This window comes from Leptodactylus fuscus, chromosome 3 (assembly GCF_031893055.1).
Source record: "Leptodactylus fuscus isolate aLepFus1 chromosome 3, aLepFus1.hap2, whole genome shotgun sequence".
NCBI lineage: Eukaryota > Metazoa > Chordata > Amphibia > Anura > Leptodactylidae > Leptodactylus > Leptodactylus fuscus.
Window position 1 is genome coordinate 64,335,770 of NC_134267.1, and position 21,858 is coordinate 64,357,627.

Genomic DNA, 21,858 nt, shown 5'->3' on the forward strand with positions numbered 1-21,858 from the left:
ATTCAACTATCATTTTTGGTACATGTACTTCTAAGGATATGCCATGAATGTATTTTTATTTAGAAATATGCAGAACATACACAATTCCTTATTTTTAAGTTTTTATTTCCTTTATTTCAGGTAAATACTAAAAAACACATTTTAAATTACCTCAACGTTTTCACTTAAAGGGATTGGCCACTTTCAGACCAATATTAACAAACAAATGTACAATAATAAGATATACAATTTTCCAATATACTTTCTTTATCAATTCCTCACGGTTTTCTAGATCTCTGCTTGCTGTCGCTCATTCTGTTACTTCTGGAGGATAAAACTCTGACCATGGTCATGTGATTTACGGTCCATGGTCATGTGACTTGCCCACAGGTGTACAGCTGATTACCAGGCAGATGTCTGATTATTGTGCTGTGACTGTAACGAGCGGCACCTGTGTGCGCATCACATGACCATGGACCGTAAATCACATGACCATGGTCAGCGTTTTATCCTCTAGAAGTAACAGAATGAGTGACAGCAAGCAGAGATCTAGAAAACCGTGAGGAATTGATAAAGAAAGTATATTGGAAAATTGTATATCTTTTTATTGTACATTTGTTTGTCAATATTGGTCTGAAGGTGGCCAACCCCTTTAAAGGGATCCTAACATTGGATACCCTTTTTTTCTGACTAACACGTAGGAATAGCCTTAAGAAAGGCTATTCTTCTGCTACCTTTTGGTGTCTTCTCCACGCCGCCGTTTGGTATAAATCCCGGGTTTCATTGGTATGCAAATGAGTTCTCTTGCAGCACTGGGGGGCATCCCCAATGCTGCGAGAGAAATCTCCAGCGACACCTTTATCTTCTTCTGGAACACCCTCTCCCTGTGACTTTTTCCGTTCTGGGTTTCAATCTTCTAGGCATGCTCAGTTGACTCTGCCTGAGGCCCAATGGCAGAGTAGACTGCGCATGCGTACAAGGCTGAAACCCAGGACTGAAGAAGACACAGGCAGAGGGCGTTCCAGAAGAAGATAGACGTGTCGCTGGAGATTAAATAAGTTCGTAAACTGGTTTAGCCTGACAAATCTGCTGCATGCTGTAACGCTTGATCTACGTTCATAATAACTAAAATAGAATTAGTACCTATATAGCTATATAGAGGTGTAGTACAGTAAACCTGAATTTCTGCTGCGTGATATCTATATAACATATTACAATATCTTAGCATGTAATTGCTTTCTACAGAGGTAGCAATACTGACAGTAAAGGATATCCACCAGCACAAAGCAGAGTCCAGGAGAGCTAGGGGGATACTTGCTAGCAGCACCAAATCTGATTCTTTTGTCTGCAATGAAATATAAGTCAGACAAGTAAGTAGTCCATACGCTTAATTCACTAGATCAAAATAATAGTTTAGGATGGATCTGCTTCCTATTTTTGTAGCATTACCACCTTTCATGTAAGAAAATAGATGTCTATAGTATAAATGAAAAATACATTTAAAACTAAACTTCATAGCGCTTTCTCCGCTTTCCCTGAAAGGAGGCATGGCAAAGTCGGTAAGGGGCTGGGCTATCTCCTGGTCAATTTTATCATTTCACTAGGAATCTGGCGTAATTCAGGGATATTCTACAAGTGAGCACTACATGGTTAATATATGCATGCCTCATATGCTATCATAATTTAAATTGGACATGATGTCAGGCTTCACACCAAGCATCATGTGTCTGTCTTTGATTCAGCCAAACTGTGCCAATCCCAAGGGATATTTAAGAATTGAACAGTCACAGACAATGAGTTGGGATCCCTGTTTGATAGTGATGGGTAACAAGTAGAGATGAGCGAACACTATTTGAAGCAGCCGTTTCGAATAGCACGCTTCCATAGAAATGAATGGAGGAGGCCGGCACGCAGACTTTGCCGGCAGCCGGTCAGTTAACCCCCCGCATGCCGACTACGTCCATTCATTTCTATGGGAGCGTGCTATTCGAAACGGTTGTTTCGAATAGTGTTCGCTCATCTCTAGTAACAAGTATAAGGAGAAATTTTACCCCAATGACTCTCATAACTGCTTCAATAGTGGCGAATATCAGATAGAGAACTCCCATTCCAACCACACGATGCATGACTGATCCTAACCGTGGCCTGAGGGGAAAAAGATGACAATTCGATATGCAATAAAATGGAGTAGCATTTAGTTTCTAATTATCTTCAATAATATTATATTAGCACAGTTATGTCAGAGACTACGGGCCAAACTCACAACAGGTTAGCTGCTGCAGATTGAGTATAATAGCAGTGTAATGGATGAAATCTGAACAAATCCCATTCACACACTGCTGAAAGAAAACTCAGCACAACATGATGCAGGCTTAGAACATACAGTGCAAATATATATCCTTGTACCGTGTTAGCCAGTGGATATGAAATGAAAGAAATTTTCTGAGAGAAGTCCTCAGTAGTTGATACCTTTTTTAATGGCTAACTCAAAAAGTTTTTTGATGACATATCGAGCTTTCGGGACTACTATATACCATCCTGATGAAGGGACCTTTATAGTAGTCCCGAAAGCTCGATATGTCATCAAAAAACTTTTTGAGTTAGCCATTAAAAAAGGTATCAACTACTGAGGACTTCTCTCAGAAAATTTCTTTCATAACATACAGTGCGTCATCAGTGCTGTGTAATGAACCAAAGCTTTCAATGCAAATGTTGCAAATCAAATGCTGAACGTCAGGCCAGCCATCCAGAAATCATTGCTGAAAGCCACAGAAAAAAAAAAAAATCAGCAGATACCAAAGCAAGCCCAGCTAGTGTGGCCTTAGCCTAAAGCAGATATTTTATTTTGTGCACTTGACTGTACCAATGTATCATGACAATACCAATGTTTGTTATCCTTACGAGGTTAATGACAGTACTAAATACAGATAATGTAGGGGTTATTCATATGTACAATTTGTCTCAAATCACTGTCCAAGGAACATGTCTATCTTTCTGCTTTGAGAGCAGCACTGGAGGAAAAGATAAAGGGCTGACCTCCACTTCAAGTGCACAAAACAGCTTATTTGGACATGGAAAGAAAAGCTGAATTTCTTAGTAGCAAGATTTCTTTTGTCAAAGTGCAAGGTTTATTATGTCAATAACTAGCCCTATAACATAATAGAAGAGGCTTAGAAGTGATTTGGATGTTGGTAGACTCTTAAACCCTTTTACGCCATAGAACATTCATTTTTGTTTTTACTCTCTGCCTTCCAAAAGCTTTTTTTTTTTTTTTTTTTCCCCCCCCATTCACAGAGCTGCATGAATTATGTCTGGGACAAATCGTACTTTGTAATGGAACCATTCAATATTACATACAATGTAATGGGAAGCTAGAAAAAAAAATGAGGTGGAATAAGTTTTGTTTTTTTCTTAAAAGGGTTTTGAGTTTACAGAGATCGCTGTGCTGTAAAAATGACATCCCTTATGCTTTGGTTGGGAGTGATCACAACAACAACAAATTCAGTTTTCTCAATGTTTTAATACCTATGCAAAAATCCAAAAATTTCAAAATTTATTTTAGCCACCTTACTCAGTATACCAGTCACTTTGTTATGTTTCTGTGTGTAAGGATTTTTTTTTGTAACACAAGATGTGGTTTTTATTTATACTATTTTGGAAAATGCCTGCGATTTGATCCACTGTATCCACTTTTTCGGGAGGTGAAATGGCGAAAAAAAAACAAAAAACGTTGGTTTTGATGGTTTTTGCAGATACAGTGTCCAGTGTATAAGATAATTAACTTTGTAATTGCAGGGATACCGGATTTATGTGTTTGTTTCTCTTCATTTGGGATTTAGGGAAGGAGGGTTGAGTTTTATTTTCCTGGAGTTTTTTTTTTTTTTTTAAATAATTTTAGATTTCCCTAGGGAACTTAAACCTTGCAGTGAGAAGGTCTGCAATAAATGCTGATTGTAGGTATTATTGCTGGGTCTTCGCTGTTATGGTGCCTGCTCTGCTTCTGAGAAGGCGCCATAATTAAGTGCCAAAATTTGCTGTAATACTACTGTATGTCAGAGGTCGACAAGGGGTTAAAGCAAAAGCTGCAATAAGTCAAAATAATAAATACTTACTTTACTATACCATATCCCAAGCTGACGATGGTCACTAATAGCCGAGCCAATGTTCTTTTAATTGCAGAAACCAGTTCCGCAAATATGAGAAGCCCAGGAGCTACAGAGATAAAAGTAGTCACAATTTATATTATATTAAAAGTCACAATGTAAGGATTTAAAAAGCCCACAAAACTTACAAGACACTCCAGTGCTGTTCATGTTTTGATATTCGGCATAAAACACTGCTTTTTCCAGCATTCCTAAAAAAATAACCGCAGCGATCCAAAACTGGATTCTAAACAAGTCCTTCCAATAGCAGGCAGACCAGAGAAACCACATTAGTCCGAGCACAATGTACATAATGCACATTACCATGTAGAACTGCAAAGACAAACATTTGTCATGTTTATTGGACTATCATTGCTTATATAATGGCAATATAATCTACAGCACTGTACAGATGTTGTCATGTCATTATAACCTCACATGTATGTGAATGACAAGGGAAAGAGGCCAAAGCTCAACTAGCAAAAAGTACAACGTTACAGAATCCACAGTATAAGGAAAGAAAATTTAGAATACATGAAATGAAGAGCAAAGTATTTTTTTCCCATCCACAAACATCACCAAGATGGGACTACATGGCGCACTGTAGCCACAAGGTCAGGATTGTTCTACATTATTTCCACAACTCCCATAGAAGTCATTTGGAGTTACAAAAACAGCAAGTTACATGGTTTCCATAACTTTGAAATTTACAGAAACAGTGAAGCTCACTGTGTTACACTTTTTGCCAAAACCCTTATTTACCTCCATGGAAGTTATGAAAGCAGTGTAGAACAGTCGCTTCAGATCAAACACAATTTGGATTTATAGATTTCTTTTATTATGCTATTATAATTCTATGCTAAAGCATCATGGATTTATGGAAAGTTATAGACAGTACCACCATTACCTTCTGGAGGATCAATGGGATTACCCTTCTTTCTCTATCCTAAGTACTCTAAGAGACCATACGTACATAATTAGACAGGCTGTGCTGTGAGCGCCCTCATAATAGCTGTGTATTTCTCAAAAGTAGCTTATAAATCAGTCGAACGAGTAACTATAAAAGCATGTTGTAATATAGCTGAGCAGAGAAAAATATAGCACTAATACTAGTAAAGGTGACGTTCCATCTTGGAAAACGGGGAAACGGAAAGTCACCGGATAATCAGAAAATGTGACTGGGGCGGTCACATAAGGCCCCAAAATTTATATTTGTCATCTATTTCACTGGTGGAAACAGCACCAATGTCTATACCTATGGTTCTGTGTCCCCTGGTGAATATGAGAAAAGAATTTCACAGTGAGTACAAAAAATCCTGTTTTAGGCTAAGGCTCCACATTGCAGAAACGCAGCTTTTTTCGTTGCAGATTTTGTTGTAGTTTTTTTAGCCATAGATATAATTGACATGCTGCGATTTTCAAAATTGCAACGGTTTTGGAAATAGCAGCGTGTCCGCAGTGCGATTTTTTCCGCAAAGTGGGGATGGGATTCACATGAATCTCATCCACTTTGCAAGTACTGTAAAACACCGCGGGCAATTTGCGACATTTCCATTCCATGGGGACCCGGCCTAAGGGTAAGTTCACACATGGTTTTTGGGTCAGGATTTTGAGGCCGTATCCGCCTAAAAATCCTGACCAAAAAGACGGCTCCCATTTTGTTCCAGCTCCTGGAAAAAGCGAGATGTTCATTTTTCAGGCCATTTCACCTCAAGGCATCTGCCTGAAGACACTCCCTCCCAACTAGGCTCATTCATTTGGGCCTAATCCGGAGCAGAGTGTACGACTGGATGCCGGTACACTGCACCAGTATCCAGTCGCAGCTACCTGTACTTTGGACCACCTCAGGCTCCGTTACAAAAAAAACCCAGTTTGAACTTATCCTAAACAAAGCACAAGCTCAATCATGCAAAGTAGCCGCCATTATTTTGGAGAGCCCCCGTTTTTCACATGGACATTTGTACGTTGCTTGCTCTAGAGTGGGTAACCCCAAAAATCTTTTCATATACAGGTATGCACCTGAAGGTAAAACCAGAAACATTGTTTAACAAAAAGCACCACAATAGATAGTTGTATAACTGGAAACCAATGTTACTCTTTGGTCCATGAACTACTTATAGATTACACTGGAGGGAGGGGGAAGGGCTGGACTATGTTGTTAATTGGGTGTAAATGTTTTATATGTTTGTGTAAGGGGCAGAAATTTTAATTTTTGATAAACAAAATAGTTAAAAAAAATTGTTGTAATAGTTTAAACTACATAATATGTAGTGAATATGTAAAATCAATAAAAACGTTGAAATTAAAGAAAAAGTTGTTGTTTACATCAATGTTATGACAAATTAGGAAAATGCCAAAATAATAAAAATTTAAAGTGGGGAAAAAAAATAAAGATTTACTGTAGTACTGTGAAAATGTCAATTTCACTGTGACACTGAAAATTTTATCTTAGCATAACCACTTGTTACAAATACTTCATATAATGGGCAAGATGATAAGAAGGGCTTCATAATGATGCATCTGATGCCACAGCTTGCCCTTGTTCCCACAAATAAACATCATGTTTTTATCTGTTATAACCACCTATTAGAGGACAGTGGGAGACTTCCACCGTCCCGAGGAAAACAGATATTATACGCTATTTATTGTACAGACAGCCGGCGATATACTGGTATATGTAGTAGGACCCTTTCTGGTTTTAAATAAATGAAACGACTTTTATTAGGAAAAATTTAAATAATGTTTTAGCAGCCATTTTTTTCTGATTGAGGGAGTGTGTGTGCGTGTGTGTGTGTGTGTGTGCGCTTCTTTCACGCTTCCGCCTCTTTCCTACTTCATAGACTTCTATGAGATGCAGCTTGTCTTTACTGAAGACAAATTTGAGATATCTCAGAGAGGTGAAAGAGGAGGGGACCTGATAAGTAGAGGAAGAAACATTTTCTTCTAATAAGATATATTACAAAGTTTCTTATGCATGCCTGTACTATTGATTTATGGAGAAAAAAAATTATGAAGTGGCATCTACTCTTTAAAACTTTCAATGCAATGATTATTTACTTACAATCAGCAATGGCCATTCTGAAGCAGAGATATACCCATGAGGGCCTTCCATTGAGGTAGTCACTGCCAAAATGGAAACAGACAGCTTGTGTAAGTTCATTTTGGATTTCTGAAGGTTTTCCTATTTATAACTTACATTTACAATGTATCATCCCCATATGGTTTGCATTAAAACAAAAAGAGTGAAATCAGGGCCACGGAAGAGTCTTTTGTAGAGGTCCCATTGCCCTCAATGAAAAACAATACTAAGAAGATCATAAGAGTTTGCAGTATTCAAAACATACAAAGCACAGATTGAGTTGCAGGACAATTATTTTTTTTTTCTCCTGAATATTACTTTTTCAATAAGCTTATGATCAAGAAAGCGCAATTCTTAATTTGCAAGTCAGATATTTTGGCAAATCTCATTACTAGTGAGCAATAAGGAGTTAGTGCTGCTGCATAAAACGTATCCAGAGATATGAATTCAGCAGTGCATTTGCAAGCTGCAAAGGTCAAGAACCCCTTTAATATTACATTGTATATTACATACTCTTAAAAGCAACCCATGTTCTCCTATGCAAAGATATAACAATTCATTCAATTCCCTGTCATACCTGTTAAACTCCATTTTTCCTTGGACTCTGAGGATAAACGCAGTGCAAACACATGGGGTCCATCTTGCCGAGTCTGTGCCACAACATCCATCTGAACACAAAGGTATGAAACAGTTAACAGACATTAAATTTAATTGCTTTAAATCAAATGTAAATAGGTCTGTCACCAGTCTAGAAATGTCCAATTTAGTAAATTAATGTATGAAATAATTCTGGGGCATCTTTACTTGAACATTGTTTAGTTATACCACCTATTAGTTGGCTCAGTTTGTGACAGTTTGTGCACCTTGCTGCCTCTTAATCCCCCCCATAGACAATATAGACCGTTTGGGAAGTCAGTATCTGTCTCTGCAAGGAGGGACAGGAGATCAAGAGCTTCACAAGCAAAGAGCTGGCTGTTAGAACAGACAACCATCCCAGAGTCAAAAAAAAAAAAAAGAAAAAAAGCAGGTTATGGTTTATTACACGGTGCTCAATGAGTTCTGTGCATACAGCTATTGGAACCATCATGATACAGCTCCCCTTCCAGCCCGGCAGTCATGTCATTCACTAGGGGCCAAGTACTGCAGGAGCTGCTTTGTCCTACAGGACCCAGATCAGCTCTGCAGCTCAGGTTAGGGGTTTGTATTTCTTCAATGCATCAGTCCCAGTTATAGGGGAAATCAGCACTTAAAAAAAAAAAAGTTAAAATGCTCCCCAAAGGTTTATCATAACCTTATGGGGAGGGGGGCACTATGTATAAAAATAAAAACTGTAGCATAGCAACTTAGTAGCATTTCCCCTCTTTCTTGTTTACATTTTGTAAGATTAAAAAAAATTATATTTGCTCTACCTTAAAACATGAATTGGAAGAAATATTACAGAATAAACTTTGCAAGCAAAAATAATAATTGGGCCCATAAAATATACCTGATGTGGAGAGCTCTCTGATAACTTTTTCTGTTAAGAGAAAAAAAAAAAAAAAAAAAAAAAAAAATTATATCAGCACATTGGATAGCCCCTGATCTTAAGACATAATCACCAACATGGTGACAACTCTGAAGGATACTAACAGATTTAAATGGGGTATTCCCATGAACGTAATATATATATATTTGTAGATAATTAAAAGTTAAATATTTTTGCATATATAAGTAGTTAAAAAATTCTGCAGAGTTTTAAAGATTTTCTCTATCTTAGTGGTGACTGTCTGTTGTCTTGATCGGTTACCAATGGATATGACCACAAGTGCAGAAACTTTCTATGGTCTGGGACTTGTCAGGAACCCAGCCATGATTTTATTACTGCAGGTTATCAGGCAGGGACACTACATGTAACAGAAAATATCTTGGCAACAATAAGGAATCATGGCTGATTTACTGACCTTAGAAAGTTCCTGCATTTATGGGTGTTAAATATCTTGTATTTGCCGGTGAGACTTGTGTCCACTGTTAAATATCCGTACCTGGCCTTGAAATTGTGGGATAGACTTGTGTCACGTGTTGTAGGCCTTATCCACGATAGGAAGAAGTCAGCTTGTTATAAATCAGTGTAGAGGTTTATTAATATCTTGAAGGAAAACACAGGAACAGGGAAAATGTCCAAAGAACACAAATATCAGTCAATTGTCAATAGCTTACATCTTCAGAGAAGTTAAATCATCTGGATATCTTGTAGTTACAGCTTGGTTCATGCTTGATCATCTGGTCTGGTCATCTGGGATATTCACAACATCTTATCCAGGATGACAGAGAGGGATGGCAGACAGACCTGCCATAGATTCCCCATGGATTCCCCTCATGGATGACCCTCATGGATGACGACGACGACCTGTGTGTCTGTCACTCATTTATGTTCATGAGAGTGGGTGTTACCTTCCATGTTATAGCTATGTAAGGAGATTTCTAAAATGGTGTACTCTAACCGCACCCATGTACCAGAATATAACAGTATATGATGTCAGTAGAGTGTTAACCCCATGTCTGCTAGAGAACATTGTAAATATATAATATTATTTAACAATGGTCATATCCACTGGCAACCAATCAAAGCAAGAACTTACGACCACATGATATTTAGAGAAAATCTTTAAGACTTGTACAATATAGTGTGAACTTCACGTAACTGTGTTTTTTGTGTTTGTTTTGGGGGGTTTTATGAAAAAATACTGACCTAATGACCAGGTTTTTTTTTTTTTGCTGCCTGAGGCCATATTCATATCAGATGTCTTTCCTGATTTTACCCCAAATTGCACCGTTTACATTGTAAATATTTAAAACTTGCTGCAAGTATACAGAAAAAAAAAAATCTGCATCGATAAATTTAGTTCTACAACAAAATATGTAGTTCACTGCCCTATGCTCTTTGGCTAACTCCCATTTATTTATATGGGAGTTACAAATACAGAGTAGAAGAGCAAGCTTGGAAATTCTTGTGGATATACCAATAAACGGCTGAGATGAGAAAACCCCTTCTGGCCAAGGCCCCATGTTTATTTTTTGTTGTTGCTGCAGATTTTGCTGTGGGTTTTTTGAGCCAAAATCAAGACTGGCTTGAGAAGAAAAAAAAAAAAAAAAATCAGACATATAAGGGCTAATTCACACGTGAACTGCCCGCGCGGGTTTTGACACAGCGGCGAGCCGCGTCTCTCTCGTCAAAACCCGCCCGCCGCGACCATCGCGGTCGCGGCTTTCACCTCCGCTGTCGGCTCAAATGAATGAGCCCGCGCGGTTTCTGCCTGAAGAAAGAGCATGTCGCTTCTTTTCTCCACTAGCAGCAGCCCGCCGCTAGCGGAGAAAAGAAGCCCGGCGGTCTCCATAGACCACCATTATAAGGGGAGGTTTTGGACGCGAAATCCGCTGTCAAAAACCTCCCCTTATACTCACGTGTGAACTAGCCCTAAAAAAGGTAGCATTTATACTTCCCCATCTGTTAAATCCTCTACTGGTGTTGGCTCAAACAAACACAGTAAAATTAGAAATACAAATTTAAAAAAAAAAAAAAAAAAAAATGTTTATCTATGGCGTGGGGGGTTTAGACTTCAAAAGGTTTTCTAGGCTAAAATTATTGATAACCAGTCCTAAGAATAGGTCATCAACGTCATATTGGTGAGGATTTGACACCCAGCACCTTCACCCATCAGCTGTTCTCAGCAACTGATGCACAATATAGCAGTAAGTAGACAGCTCCCTTCAGTGTGTAGTGGTCAGACGAGGTTACTGCAGATGATCTTCCATCTCACTTGAAGGAGAGCTGAGCTACAGGGACTCTGTTCAGCCACTACAGAGAACAGAGCTGTCTGCTGTATAGGTGATCAATAGAGGTTCTAGGGGACAAATTTTCCCCATTTTAATAGTCATGACATATGATGAGGATACTGTAGGTCATCAATAATTTTAGCTTAGTAAACCCCTTCAAGGCTAACTCCAAATGGGAAGTTTTGTGTTGTAAATCCATAAATGTAGAATCAATCTGGAAAAACTGAATCTTCATATTATAACTTAGAATGGCAGAGATTGGTATAGCCACCTACCGTAGAGCCAGATTTATAGTACAGAATACTTACATTCCGTAGTGTCATGGAAAGGCTTTGTGCGTCACAATCAACAGTCAGAGAGTTTTCTTCATTTCTCTCAGAAAATAGTTTAGGAACAATCGTTTGAAGATCCTATGAAATAGACCAACATAGGTCACCATAGCATATACAACACGTGTACAGAGCTCATACAGAGTCTGGAGCTGCTATTTTAGAGAACAATTAGTGAAAACGGATTATTAAGGTCACTTTCACCATGAAAGATTGATAAATAGTGTTGAGCTTATCGTATTCGTTGAATACCTCGCTGGCATAGGAATGCGTGTAATCGGCTGAACACTAAGGGTTTAAACGCATCAAATTGTCAAAGCGTTTAACTCCTTGGTGTTCGAACGATTACACGCATTCCTAACGAATACTATTCACTCAACACTAACGATAAACCAATTGTCATGTTTTGCCTGAAAAAGTTTAACATATAATGCAAACAAAACACAGAAAAACGCCAAGCAGCACAATAGAGTGAGTCAGTTGGGTGAAGTGTGTGATAGTATTAATATTTAGAAGTGGGAGAGCCTGAGTGGCCCCTCCCACAGTTGTGAAACAGTCACAACAACAAATAAATTTAGGGGAGACCCAATTTGGGTGGCAGCGATCCAGTCCTTACATCGCCAGGATGTCGAACATCTCAAGCAAATTAGGGGCACAAAACCCGCAATGGACAGGAAGGGCACTAAGGGTAAGTATAGAGGTCTCACGTCATGGAGTTGGAACACAATTCACTCTTTATTCGACAGAAGAAGCACAACGCATTTCAGGATCTCTAGCCCTTTATCAAATGCATACAATTAGGAGACAGATGCACGTTTCTTGTAAGTGCTATGCTATCCCGAAATGCGTTGTGCTTCTTGTAATGTAACTGTCTGCAAGGAAGCAACTACATATGACCAAATAGATAGAAGGTAAATGCCCATAGGAGAACACTTCTTAGACAAGTGTGGGAAAACGCTCAGGTAGATGCTTGTAGCAGTGCAGGAAACAGGGACACAGACACTGGATTGCACACGAGTTCAGGCTTTATTCACATGTAGCGCATACACTGCTTTTGCAAAGCCACAGGATAAAAAAAAACAAAACCCTTCTCGGCTGAGAAACTAACATAAATGTAAGGAAACTTTTCCCTGACTATACAGGAGACTGACTACCAGTCTCCCACCTTGGCAACAACCACATGTGGCACAGTACCTGCTTTGGAGGTCCAGTCTGGACAGTTCAACTCTGTCAGTGGTGCCAAACTCCTAGTCGTCACACTGCTAATCTTCACACTCAGACTGTTATTAGGGCTTGATTAGTCAGCTGACCTCCCTGGTGTGAATCTTTACCATACACCCTTTAGGTTCCTGGCTGGAACGTACCTGTCTTCCCAGACCACACTCTTCACTCTCTCACACAAAATACAAGGAAACATTTTAAAACAGTTACACCTATGGGGTCGTATTACTCTACAAAGTGATCCACCCAGTATTAATGCATCCAGCAAAGACAATCACTAAAAATCACTTTATGGACATTATATACACATCACAATACTTACTTCGATGGTGGTGATTTCATTGTAACATTTATGATATTTCAGATACCATTCCACCGTAATCTTCATTGAACTCGAACAAACTATTTTTTCAACTGTTGAAGGAAAGTTAAGAAGGATGTATGAAAACATGCTTTTATCAAAATAAAAGTAAACTATTCCTGCCACTAATAAAAAAATTTAAAAAAATACTGTCCTAACTGACTTAAAATATAGTCAGTTTCCTTCAGAGTGCCCATCATTTTGACAAGAAGAAAAAAAATATAAATTACTGCATGCTGCGCTACACTTCCCCGCTCCATTCTCTTTGTATCGGCCTCTGAGAGCAACTAATTGATGGGGAGCCTGGCGTCAGAACCTGACAGAAGTGGCGTTCGGGGGCCCCTGAGATCCAGAGCATCAGGTTTTTAGCCTAATGGTTTGAATCCCGGGAGCTCCTCAGCTGCATCGGCGTACTATGCACACCAATATGGTTTAGTCCTATAACAGAACAAGGAGCTGACAATTCCCTGCTCTGCCATAGAGGACCGACGGAAACGCACAGGACGTCGCAGCACAGGTGGCGTGAGGACGTCATTGGATTGTACTAAAGGGATGATGGTAAGATGAGTAAAAGATTTGTTTTCAGGAAAGGGATTACTGATAAGGGGCCAAACTATTATTGGTAGGAGGGGCTATTATTTATAATGGGGGAACTATTACATATAAGTGGGGCTTAAGTGCGAAATATTATTCATAAGAGGGAACTGTTATATATAAGGGGAAATTATAAACGAGGTTATTATAAGAGATTAACTATTATATGTAAGCGGGGCTATGGTATATATTAGTCCCCTTATATTAGTTCCTCCCGTATAAATAATACCAAATTTATAAATAATAGTTTATAATATAGCCCCCTTTATTGCAAATAAGAAAGGAATGATTATATATAAAAGGGCCTAGAATATATAATGTGAGCTGTTATAAGGGGGAGAGTGTTAAAAAAAAACCAAAAAAAACCCATATCTATATATTTATTATGTCGCTATTATATATAAGGAGGAGTCTGATATATATAAAAAGGGTAACTGGGGGGCTATTAATAATGGGGATATTATAAGAGAAACTATTACAGAAAGTGGGGCTATTATAAGAGGGCACATATACTGTATAAGTGGGCTAAATATAATAAAGGGACTATTATATATAAGCGGCGCCATAATAAGAGGAATTATATATAATGGGGTGCTGTTATATATAAGGATGCTGTTATATATAAAGGAAGTTCTATACACTGGGTAGGTAGTACCAGAAAGGTAATTGGAAACAAAGGAGGGTACCCCTTCTTGAATACAAAAATGGCTAAAACGTAGCTTTTATTGCATATTAAGTAAAATAAAAAACCCTTGTGTCCCTACCACAAACAAACAAAAGAGGCCTCTGAATAAAAATAACTCGGACCTGTTCAATTCAGAGGATTGATATAGAGGGTGGAAAGCCTACAATGGATGCTATTCCCTAGCTAATGCCACATTGATATTCATTCCATGGACTAGGGTATCAGGCCAGAATAATCCATCCCCTTACACTATAACGCCAAACAAAATAGTGGTATTGGTGTGTCCCCCTCTGTTTTGATATAGATAGATGTCAGCATATTTCTGTTGAGCTCAATACACAACTACTATAGATCTCCAGCAATGCTACCATACGTGGGCCGGTCAGACAGCAGACCCCATAGTGTTGTATTAGGTAGGTATCCATGCTGCTGCACAAAACATACGCTGGAATCAAACTGGAAAAAGATTCACTCCACCATAGATGTAAATTATCTGATTCTCTCTACGTATTTCACCTATGGCTACAGTTGGAGGTATAAAACAAGAAAGTTGCGGTTAAAACCGCATTTCCTGAGACCTGGATGGTAGGTCCCAGTACTGTAGTAGGTCCGAACGGGGAAGACATATTTAAGAGGGGCTATTATAAGGAGGAACTATTATGTATAACGTGATTATTAAGGGAGAGGAACGATTACCGGTATATAAGTGGGGCTATTATAAGAAAGGAACTATGATGTACAGTATAAGCTGGGCTGTTATAAGTAGGAAACTGTTATATTTAAGAGGCTATTATCTATAAGGGAGGAGTTATATATAAGGGGGAGTCATATATTAAGGAGCTATTATTTATAATGGGGAGACTGTTTTATATATAAGGGGGCTATAATAGGGGGAAATTATATAGAAGAAGCGCTATTATAAAGAGGGAAACTTATAAGGCAGGCTATTTATCATGAGGAACTATTTATAAAAAGCTTATAATAAAAGTGAGGAAATTATTATACGTATGACCATCAACAGATCTGGCTTCCGGTACTATGTTTATGCTGATTACACCCAATTATACACGTCTTCCCGTGATGTCACCCCTGCACTAATACAGAACACCAGTGACTGTCTCTCTGCACTGTCTCAAATATCATGTCTTCGCTCTATCTGAAACTAAATCTCTCGAAGACTGAGCTACTACTGTTTCGACCATCTAATAGATCTGTCTCTGATATATCCATTGCCTTACTATCCAGGCCTTCCTATAACTCCTAGGAAGCATGCCCACTGCCTCGGGGTTGTGTTTGACCTTTCCTTTACCCCCCATATCCAATCAGTCGCACACTCGTGTTATCTCCACCTCAAAAAATCTCCACGATACGCCTTTTCCTCACCAGAGATACACTAAAGACACTTATTGTCTCTCTGATTCACTCTCGCCTTGACTACTGTAACTCCTTACTAATCGGTCTTCCCCTTACTAAACTCTCCCCTCTACAATCTATTCTGAATGCAGCAGCCAGGCTCATCTATGAGGCTAGACCAGTGGTTCTTAACCTTGTTTGAGGTAGCGAACCCACCAGTTTCATATGCACATTCACCAAACCCTTCTTTAGTGATAAATCAAATATGATTTTTTTCCAAATTCAAGACATAGGTATATGATTTTTTTACTGGTACACAAAATGAACCGCGCATAGGGCCTAGGGTTCGATCAAACCCTGGTTAAGAACCACTGGTCTAGATGCTACAGCGATGCCTCCGGTCTGTGCCAGTCACTACATTAGCTGCCTTATCATTACAGAATACAATAGAAACTTATCACCCTCATCCACAAGGCTCTCCATAATGCTGCACCTCCCTCATCTCTGTCTACCGCCCAGCCCATACTCTGTTCACTCAATGACCTAACACTTACATCCTCTATTATCAGAACCTCCCATGCTCGTACACAAGACTTCTCTTGAGTTGCACCACTTCTCTGGAATGCTCTACCCCGAACAATCAGATTAACTCCCAATTTCTACAGCTTCCAGTGCAAACTAAAGACGCATCTTTTCAGACAGGCCTATCACAATTCCTAATGTAAACCCCTCCGTACCATAATTAGAATCCCTAAAATGAATCCTTCTCTGTTCCAGCTCCCACATTTCCCCACATGATATGATGAAGTTTCAGGCTAACTTTATATATCCAGGCACCATCCACATGTTAAAGGACATGACTGGTGTCGGCTCATACAGCTTTATGTTTGTGTAAAGACGGTAACCTCTATTACACAATTGTCTGACCACTGTATAAGCAATGCCGCACCTGCTACCTCTTGTGTCACCCCCTCTACCTCATAGATTGTAAGCTCTTGCGAGCAGGGCCCTCAGTCCCATTGGGTGAAGTGACTATTTCTATGTAATGTATCTTACTGTCTGTATTTAAACCCTACAAATTGTACAGTATTGCGGAATATGTTGGCGCTATATAAATAAAATTTATTATTATTATGACGTGGATATTATAATGGGGAGCTTTTATTTATAAGAGGGAAACTTTATAAAGAGATAGTGTTAAAGAGGCATTTATTTATAAGGAGGAATTATTATAAGGAGAGTATTATTATTAAGAGGGCTATAATTCATAATGTGGACTATTATTTATAAGGGGAACTATTATTTATGAGAGGGCTATTATTAATGATAATGGGGAACTATTACTGATACAGGTGTTGTTGGTATATCAGCAATTGGGGCCCAGCTCTTCATTTTTCCCAAGGCCACAATTTGACTAAAACCGGTCCTGCTTACTGACCGGATACTGATAACCTAGAATAAGAATGGGTCAATAGTTTCATCACAGAAAACCCCTACCCATCATTTCACTCAAATCTGTATAAAAAAAAAAAAAAAAAAAAAAAAAGGTCTTTCCGTTTTCATACTACTGATCACATTCATAGTCATTCCTTTCTTTGTTCACAGCAATTTTTCCTGACACTTGACAGGTTCCCTTTAATCTTATATACCAACAAGACAAGATACCTCCCTGTCCACATGAAAAATCTGAATTTCCTCCATGCCAGTCATAGCCATATCAGCACTGAAAGCAGGACATAAAATAATGAAAGAAAGATAACACACAATATATATGGTACTTACGTTTTACACGTATGTATGTACTGTTGAACAAGATCTTTCTAAACAAGACAGGCTTTTCATCCTAAACAAAAAAAAAAAAAAAAAAACAGGCGTTAATATTTTGGTTTTTTTTTCATATTATAGTAAAACTACAAAAAGATCTTCCCGATTTCATCTCGATCCGTCACTTGTGGCTCCTGCAGGGTCAGCAGTAAAGTAACAGAGAAACCCCTCCTGTACATATTCTGTAAGAGAGGTGCTTTCCTATGAGCTAGATAATATTCGTTATACAGCAATTATTACCGGCCATAAGTACAATAATCCAACATACAGTTTCTGACTGACCACTTTCTTCCATGGTACAAAAAGAAGATTCATGTTCTGTAGCAAAACCATCTTCATGCGTGACAATGCGCCACCTCATGCAGTAAAGTCATTGGCTGCTATGGGCATAAAAGGAGAGAAACTCATGGTGTTGCTACCATCCTCCCCTAACCTCAACCCTATTGAGAACCTTTGGAGTATCCTCAGGCAAAGGATCTATGAGGGTGGGAGGCAGTTCACATCAGAACAGCAGCTCCGGAGGCTATTCTCACAAAGAAATGCAAGAAAAAACTATCCAAAAACTCCCAAATTCAATGGATGTCAGAATTGTATAGGCGATATCAAAAAGGTTAACAAGTAACTGGATTTGATTTCAGTAAATGTAACCTCTTAATTCAACAAATTACCATTTTCAGTTCTTTACTACCTATAAAAAATGTTTAGAAACTCTGTTGTACATAATAATTTGAATTATTAATTTGTGGAAAAAAAAAAAAAAAAAGTTAGCATTGATTTACACTGAACGGTAGAAGATTTGAACATTATCCAGACCATCATTTGCATCCACCATTTAGGAAAATCCAAGAAAAATATCATTTGCAGAATAATTTGGAACACGGTGTGTATCAGTATTGCTTTATTGGAATATATATCCAATACAACATATATATTCCTGTCCTGTTGTGATTATTGACACCTTTTTTTTTGTGGTCATGTGGAGGTGGAGAGAGTGTTTATCAGAGATCCACCCAGATGATTTTTATATGGTATGAGTAAAGCGTAAGAAGGTTATGATTTTCTCTGGGAAGATAGTGTTTTAATAAGCTATAATAAAAGTTGGATCCTGTTCTGAAGTTAGCCACACAAATAAAACAACTGCTACTTAGAAGGTGTTAACGTTCAGTATATATACAACCTCAGATGAGCTACACCACACAGCAGATTCCCCTGTGACATTTAACAAAAATCCTCTAAGTATTGTGTTGGCAGTTCTATGCTGGCCAGGACTTTAGAAGTGCACATTTCCACCAGGGCTGTGAAATGGTAGGCCAAACCACTGACCCCGAGCAGGTTATTGTCTCTGGATGACGCATACGCACTTCAATACCATTGTTATTGTCTCAACCACATTGTGTCAGTATCAACAATTTCCAAAATCAATAAATATCAGCTGTCTCTGCTCTGGCACTCTTCCCCGAAACAGGGTGAATACTGTTAGAAAGGTGAGCGTGCTGGCAGGTGACTACTACAGGGTACACCAGGAGGAGGGGGCACTGGCTCGACACTCAGCCTTGGTTTACATCTGCGCCAGAGACTGTGTCACAATATACGCCTGAAATTGGCAGATGAAAGGTCCTGCACGGAGGACTTTTTACTCCACCGATTTCAGTTTTTAAAACGACGGACCCTTTTACAGTCAATGGCCCCGAAGCAATGGGGACAGGAGTGTATGTTTGGGGGGGTTTTTTTGTTTGTTTTCAACTTCCCCAGCCTAATTTTAAAATTTTTTTTAGCCCGAACAACCCCTTTAAACCTAACCATACACATTAGAATTGTGTTGGCTAAAATGGCCTGTTCTAGGCAACAGTCGGCACTGTAAATGATAAAACGGTCAGACTTTATCCTGCCACAATTGGCCTGCTCTAGAATCACAGCCCGCGGTCAGCTGAGAACACTAGTAATGGGGGGAGGGGGGGGTCGTCCTCTTTCTGCCAATCGTCAGCCAATAGCGCCGATATATTGTTGTGGTTACAACCAAATATTGGTGTAAATGTAACACATCTCATCTGGATTAAGATGTTTCGACTTGCCGGACGTGCGGATTGTGTCGTAACATTCTGGCTCAATAAAAATGGCAACTAAAAGATTACTTACACTAGAAAATCTATAGAAACAGTAGATTTAGCATCATCCAAACCTGGCAAGTTTTCAGACTATTATATAATGTCATCCATTATGCACTCTGGATTTTCTACAGCGCACCCATCCTATACCTGGGGACATATGGACTATGGCACTAACTCTAGAATAAGGGACGTAGTGGCTGTCACTTTTGGACACAATACACATTAGGTCGAAGCAAAGTTTTAAAACTAAACTGCCTAAGGTTGTATTTTAACCTGAGCACATGGCTGGGTATGGGGACTACAAGTCTCAGCTCCTCCAGCCTGTCAGTGTCTATGACAGCATCAGCTGGTCCCTCCGCGTACAGGCCCACAGCCCCTCCGCGTACAGGCCCACAGCCCCTCCGCGTACAGGCCCACAGCCCCTCCGCGTACAGGCCCACAGCCCCTCCGCGTACAGGCCCACAGCCCCTCCGCGTACAGGCCCACAGCCCCTCCGCGTACAGGCCCACAGCCCCTCCGCGTACAGGCCCACAGCCCCTCCGCGTACAGGCCCACAGCCCCTCCGCGTACAGGCCCACAGCCCCTCCGCGTACAGGCCCACAGCCCCTCCGCGTACAGGCCCACAGCCCCTCCGCGTACAGGCCCACAGCCCCTCCGCGTACAGGCCCACAGCCCCTCCGCGTACAGGCCCACAGCCCCTCCGCGTACAGGCCCACAGCCCCCCTGTGTACACGCTGACAGCCCCCCTGTGTACAGGCTGACAGCCCCTCCGTGTACACGCTGACAGCCCCTCCGTGTACACGCTGACAGCCCCTCCGTGTACACGCTGACAGCCCCCCTGTGTACACGCTGACAGCCCCCCTGTGTACAGGCTGACAGCCCCTCCGTGTACAGGCTGACAGCCCCTCCGTGTACAGGCTGACAGCCCCTCCGTGTACAGGCTGACAGCCCCTCCGTGTACAGGCTGACAGCCCCTCCGTGTACACGCTGACAGCCCCTCCGTGTACACGCTGACAGCCCCTCCGTGTACAGGCTGACAGCCCCTCCGTGTACAGGCTGACAGCCCCCCTGTGTACAGGCTGACAGCCCCCCTGTGTACAGACTGACAGCCCCTTGTGACAACCAGTATGCCCAGTAATAAGAGGCAGCAGACCGCACTTACATTAGACATCGGAGAACTCCATATCCCCTGCTCCGGTACCGCTTCTACCTCATACAGGCCCAGCCACAGACACACAACCATCAGAGAGACGAGGCGAGCGATGTGGGCGGCCACCATGTTTGTAAACGACTTCTTAGACAGCAGCGTCTTTCTGGTTCCTCCTCCTTTGGAATGGAGCTCAGTGATTGTTCCTAATGCCAACCCGGACTCTGCTCACCTGGCCGGCTGTGACATCACGTCTGTACCTGGGGGCACTTCCTGAACGCCCCTTTGTCACGGCCACATTCTAGACGGAGTTTTGGTTGTTTTAGTATACATACATTTCCAGGGGAGTCCGAATGTATAACGTGGAAAATAAAATGTCCCTATTGTGGCTCAGTAACCGCCATTTTTTTGAAGACCAAGTGCTTATTAAAGTCTATAGTGTTATCCCCACTTACATGGAGCGTGTATAAGAGTCACCTCAGCGGTTTGCTCTCTTGTGTAAGTTACTTCAGGGTGACGCCGAAGACCTGTGAAGGAATGTACGTGCAGTGATGGGGAGGAGCCTGTAGCTGCCAGCCTGCCATCTATAGTATAGATTCTATAGTAAGGGGGGCTGGCGTTACAAACTGCAGGACTATGGACACAGTTAGTGTGATATAAATCCAAGTAAAGTATTCTCTCTAAAGTATTCTGCTTTCATTTTTCAAAGGTGCCTTGAAAAATTAGAGCTGAAATTTGATTAAAGGGGCTCTATCAGCAGATTTACGGGTTATGAGCTAAAGATATGCCTGATAGCCTTTAAAAAGGTTATTCAGGTGCTTCTATTAGTTTGTAAAAAGACACCCCCCCCATACCTTGGTAATCGATATGTAAATGAGCTTGAGCGTGCACCCCTTAGCGTAATAGCTTCTGCACGCCCACCACTGCCTCCAAACCCTCCTCTTCCTGCTTATTCACGGCGGTTTCTATTGAAAGCACGCGCGTGCAGGGCCGGTTTTAGACAAAGTGGGGCCCTCGGCAAAATTAAAAGTGGGGCCCCAAATGTTTAAATATTGTACCTGCCACATAATCATATTGTTAATTTGATGTACTGCACTGCCTATCACTGCTGTTTACTAGAGTGTTCCTAAGGTCTTTAACCCATACCTCCCAACCGTCCCGATTTCCGCGGGACAGTCACGATTTGGGTGACATGTCCCGCGGTCCCGGTTGGAGGGAGGTAT

The 21,858-nt window shown here is 40.4% G+C and overlaps 1 protein-coding gene across 1 annotated transcript in view; it reads right to left on the reverse strand.

Annotated features, from left to right (window-relative positions):
• Window positions 1–20,948, reverse strand: part of TMEM87B (transmembrane protein 87B) — a 31,840-nt gene extending 10,892 nt beyond the window's left edge. The window contains exons 1-11 of the mRNA XM_075267709.1: window positions 20,651–20,948; window positions 17,339–17,399; window positions 12,886–12,977; window positions 11,322–11,423; window positions 8,687–8,716; window positions 7,778–7,868; window positions 7,183–7,244; window positions 4,271–4,454; window positions 4,092–4,191; window positions 2,031–2,124; window positions 1,249–1,324 (exon numbers count right to left, since the gene is read on the reverse strand). Coding sequence (XP_075123810.1) covers window positions 1,249–1,324; window positions 2,031–2,124; window positions 4,092–4,191; window positions 4,271–4,454; window positions 7,183–7,244; window positions 7,778–7,868; window positions 8,687–8,716; window positions 11,322–11,423; window positions 12,886–12,977; window positions 17,339–17,399; window positions 20,651–20,767 — 1,009 coding nt within the window. The 5' untranslated portion in view covers window positions 20,768–20,948. The remainder of the gene's footprint in view (window positions 1–1,248; window positions 1,325–2,030; window positions 2,125–4,091; window positions 4,192–4,270; window positions 4,455–7,182; window positions 7,245–7,777; window positions 7,869–8,686; window positions 8,717–11,321; window positions 11,424–12,885; window positions 12,978–17,338; window positions 17,400–20,650) is intronic.
• Window positions 20,949–21,858: the final 910 nt, after the last annotated feature.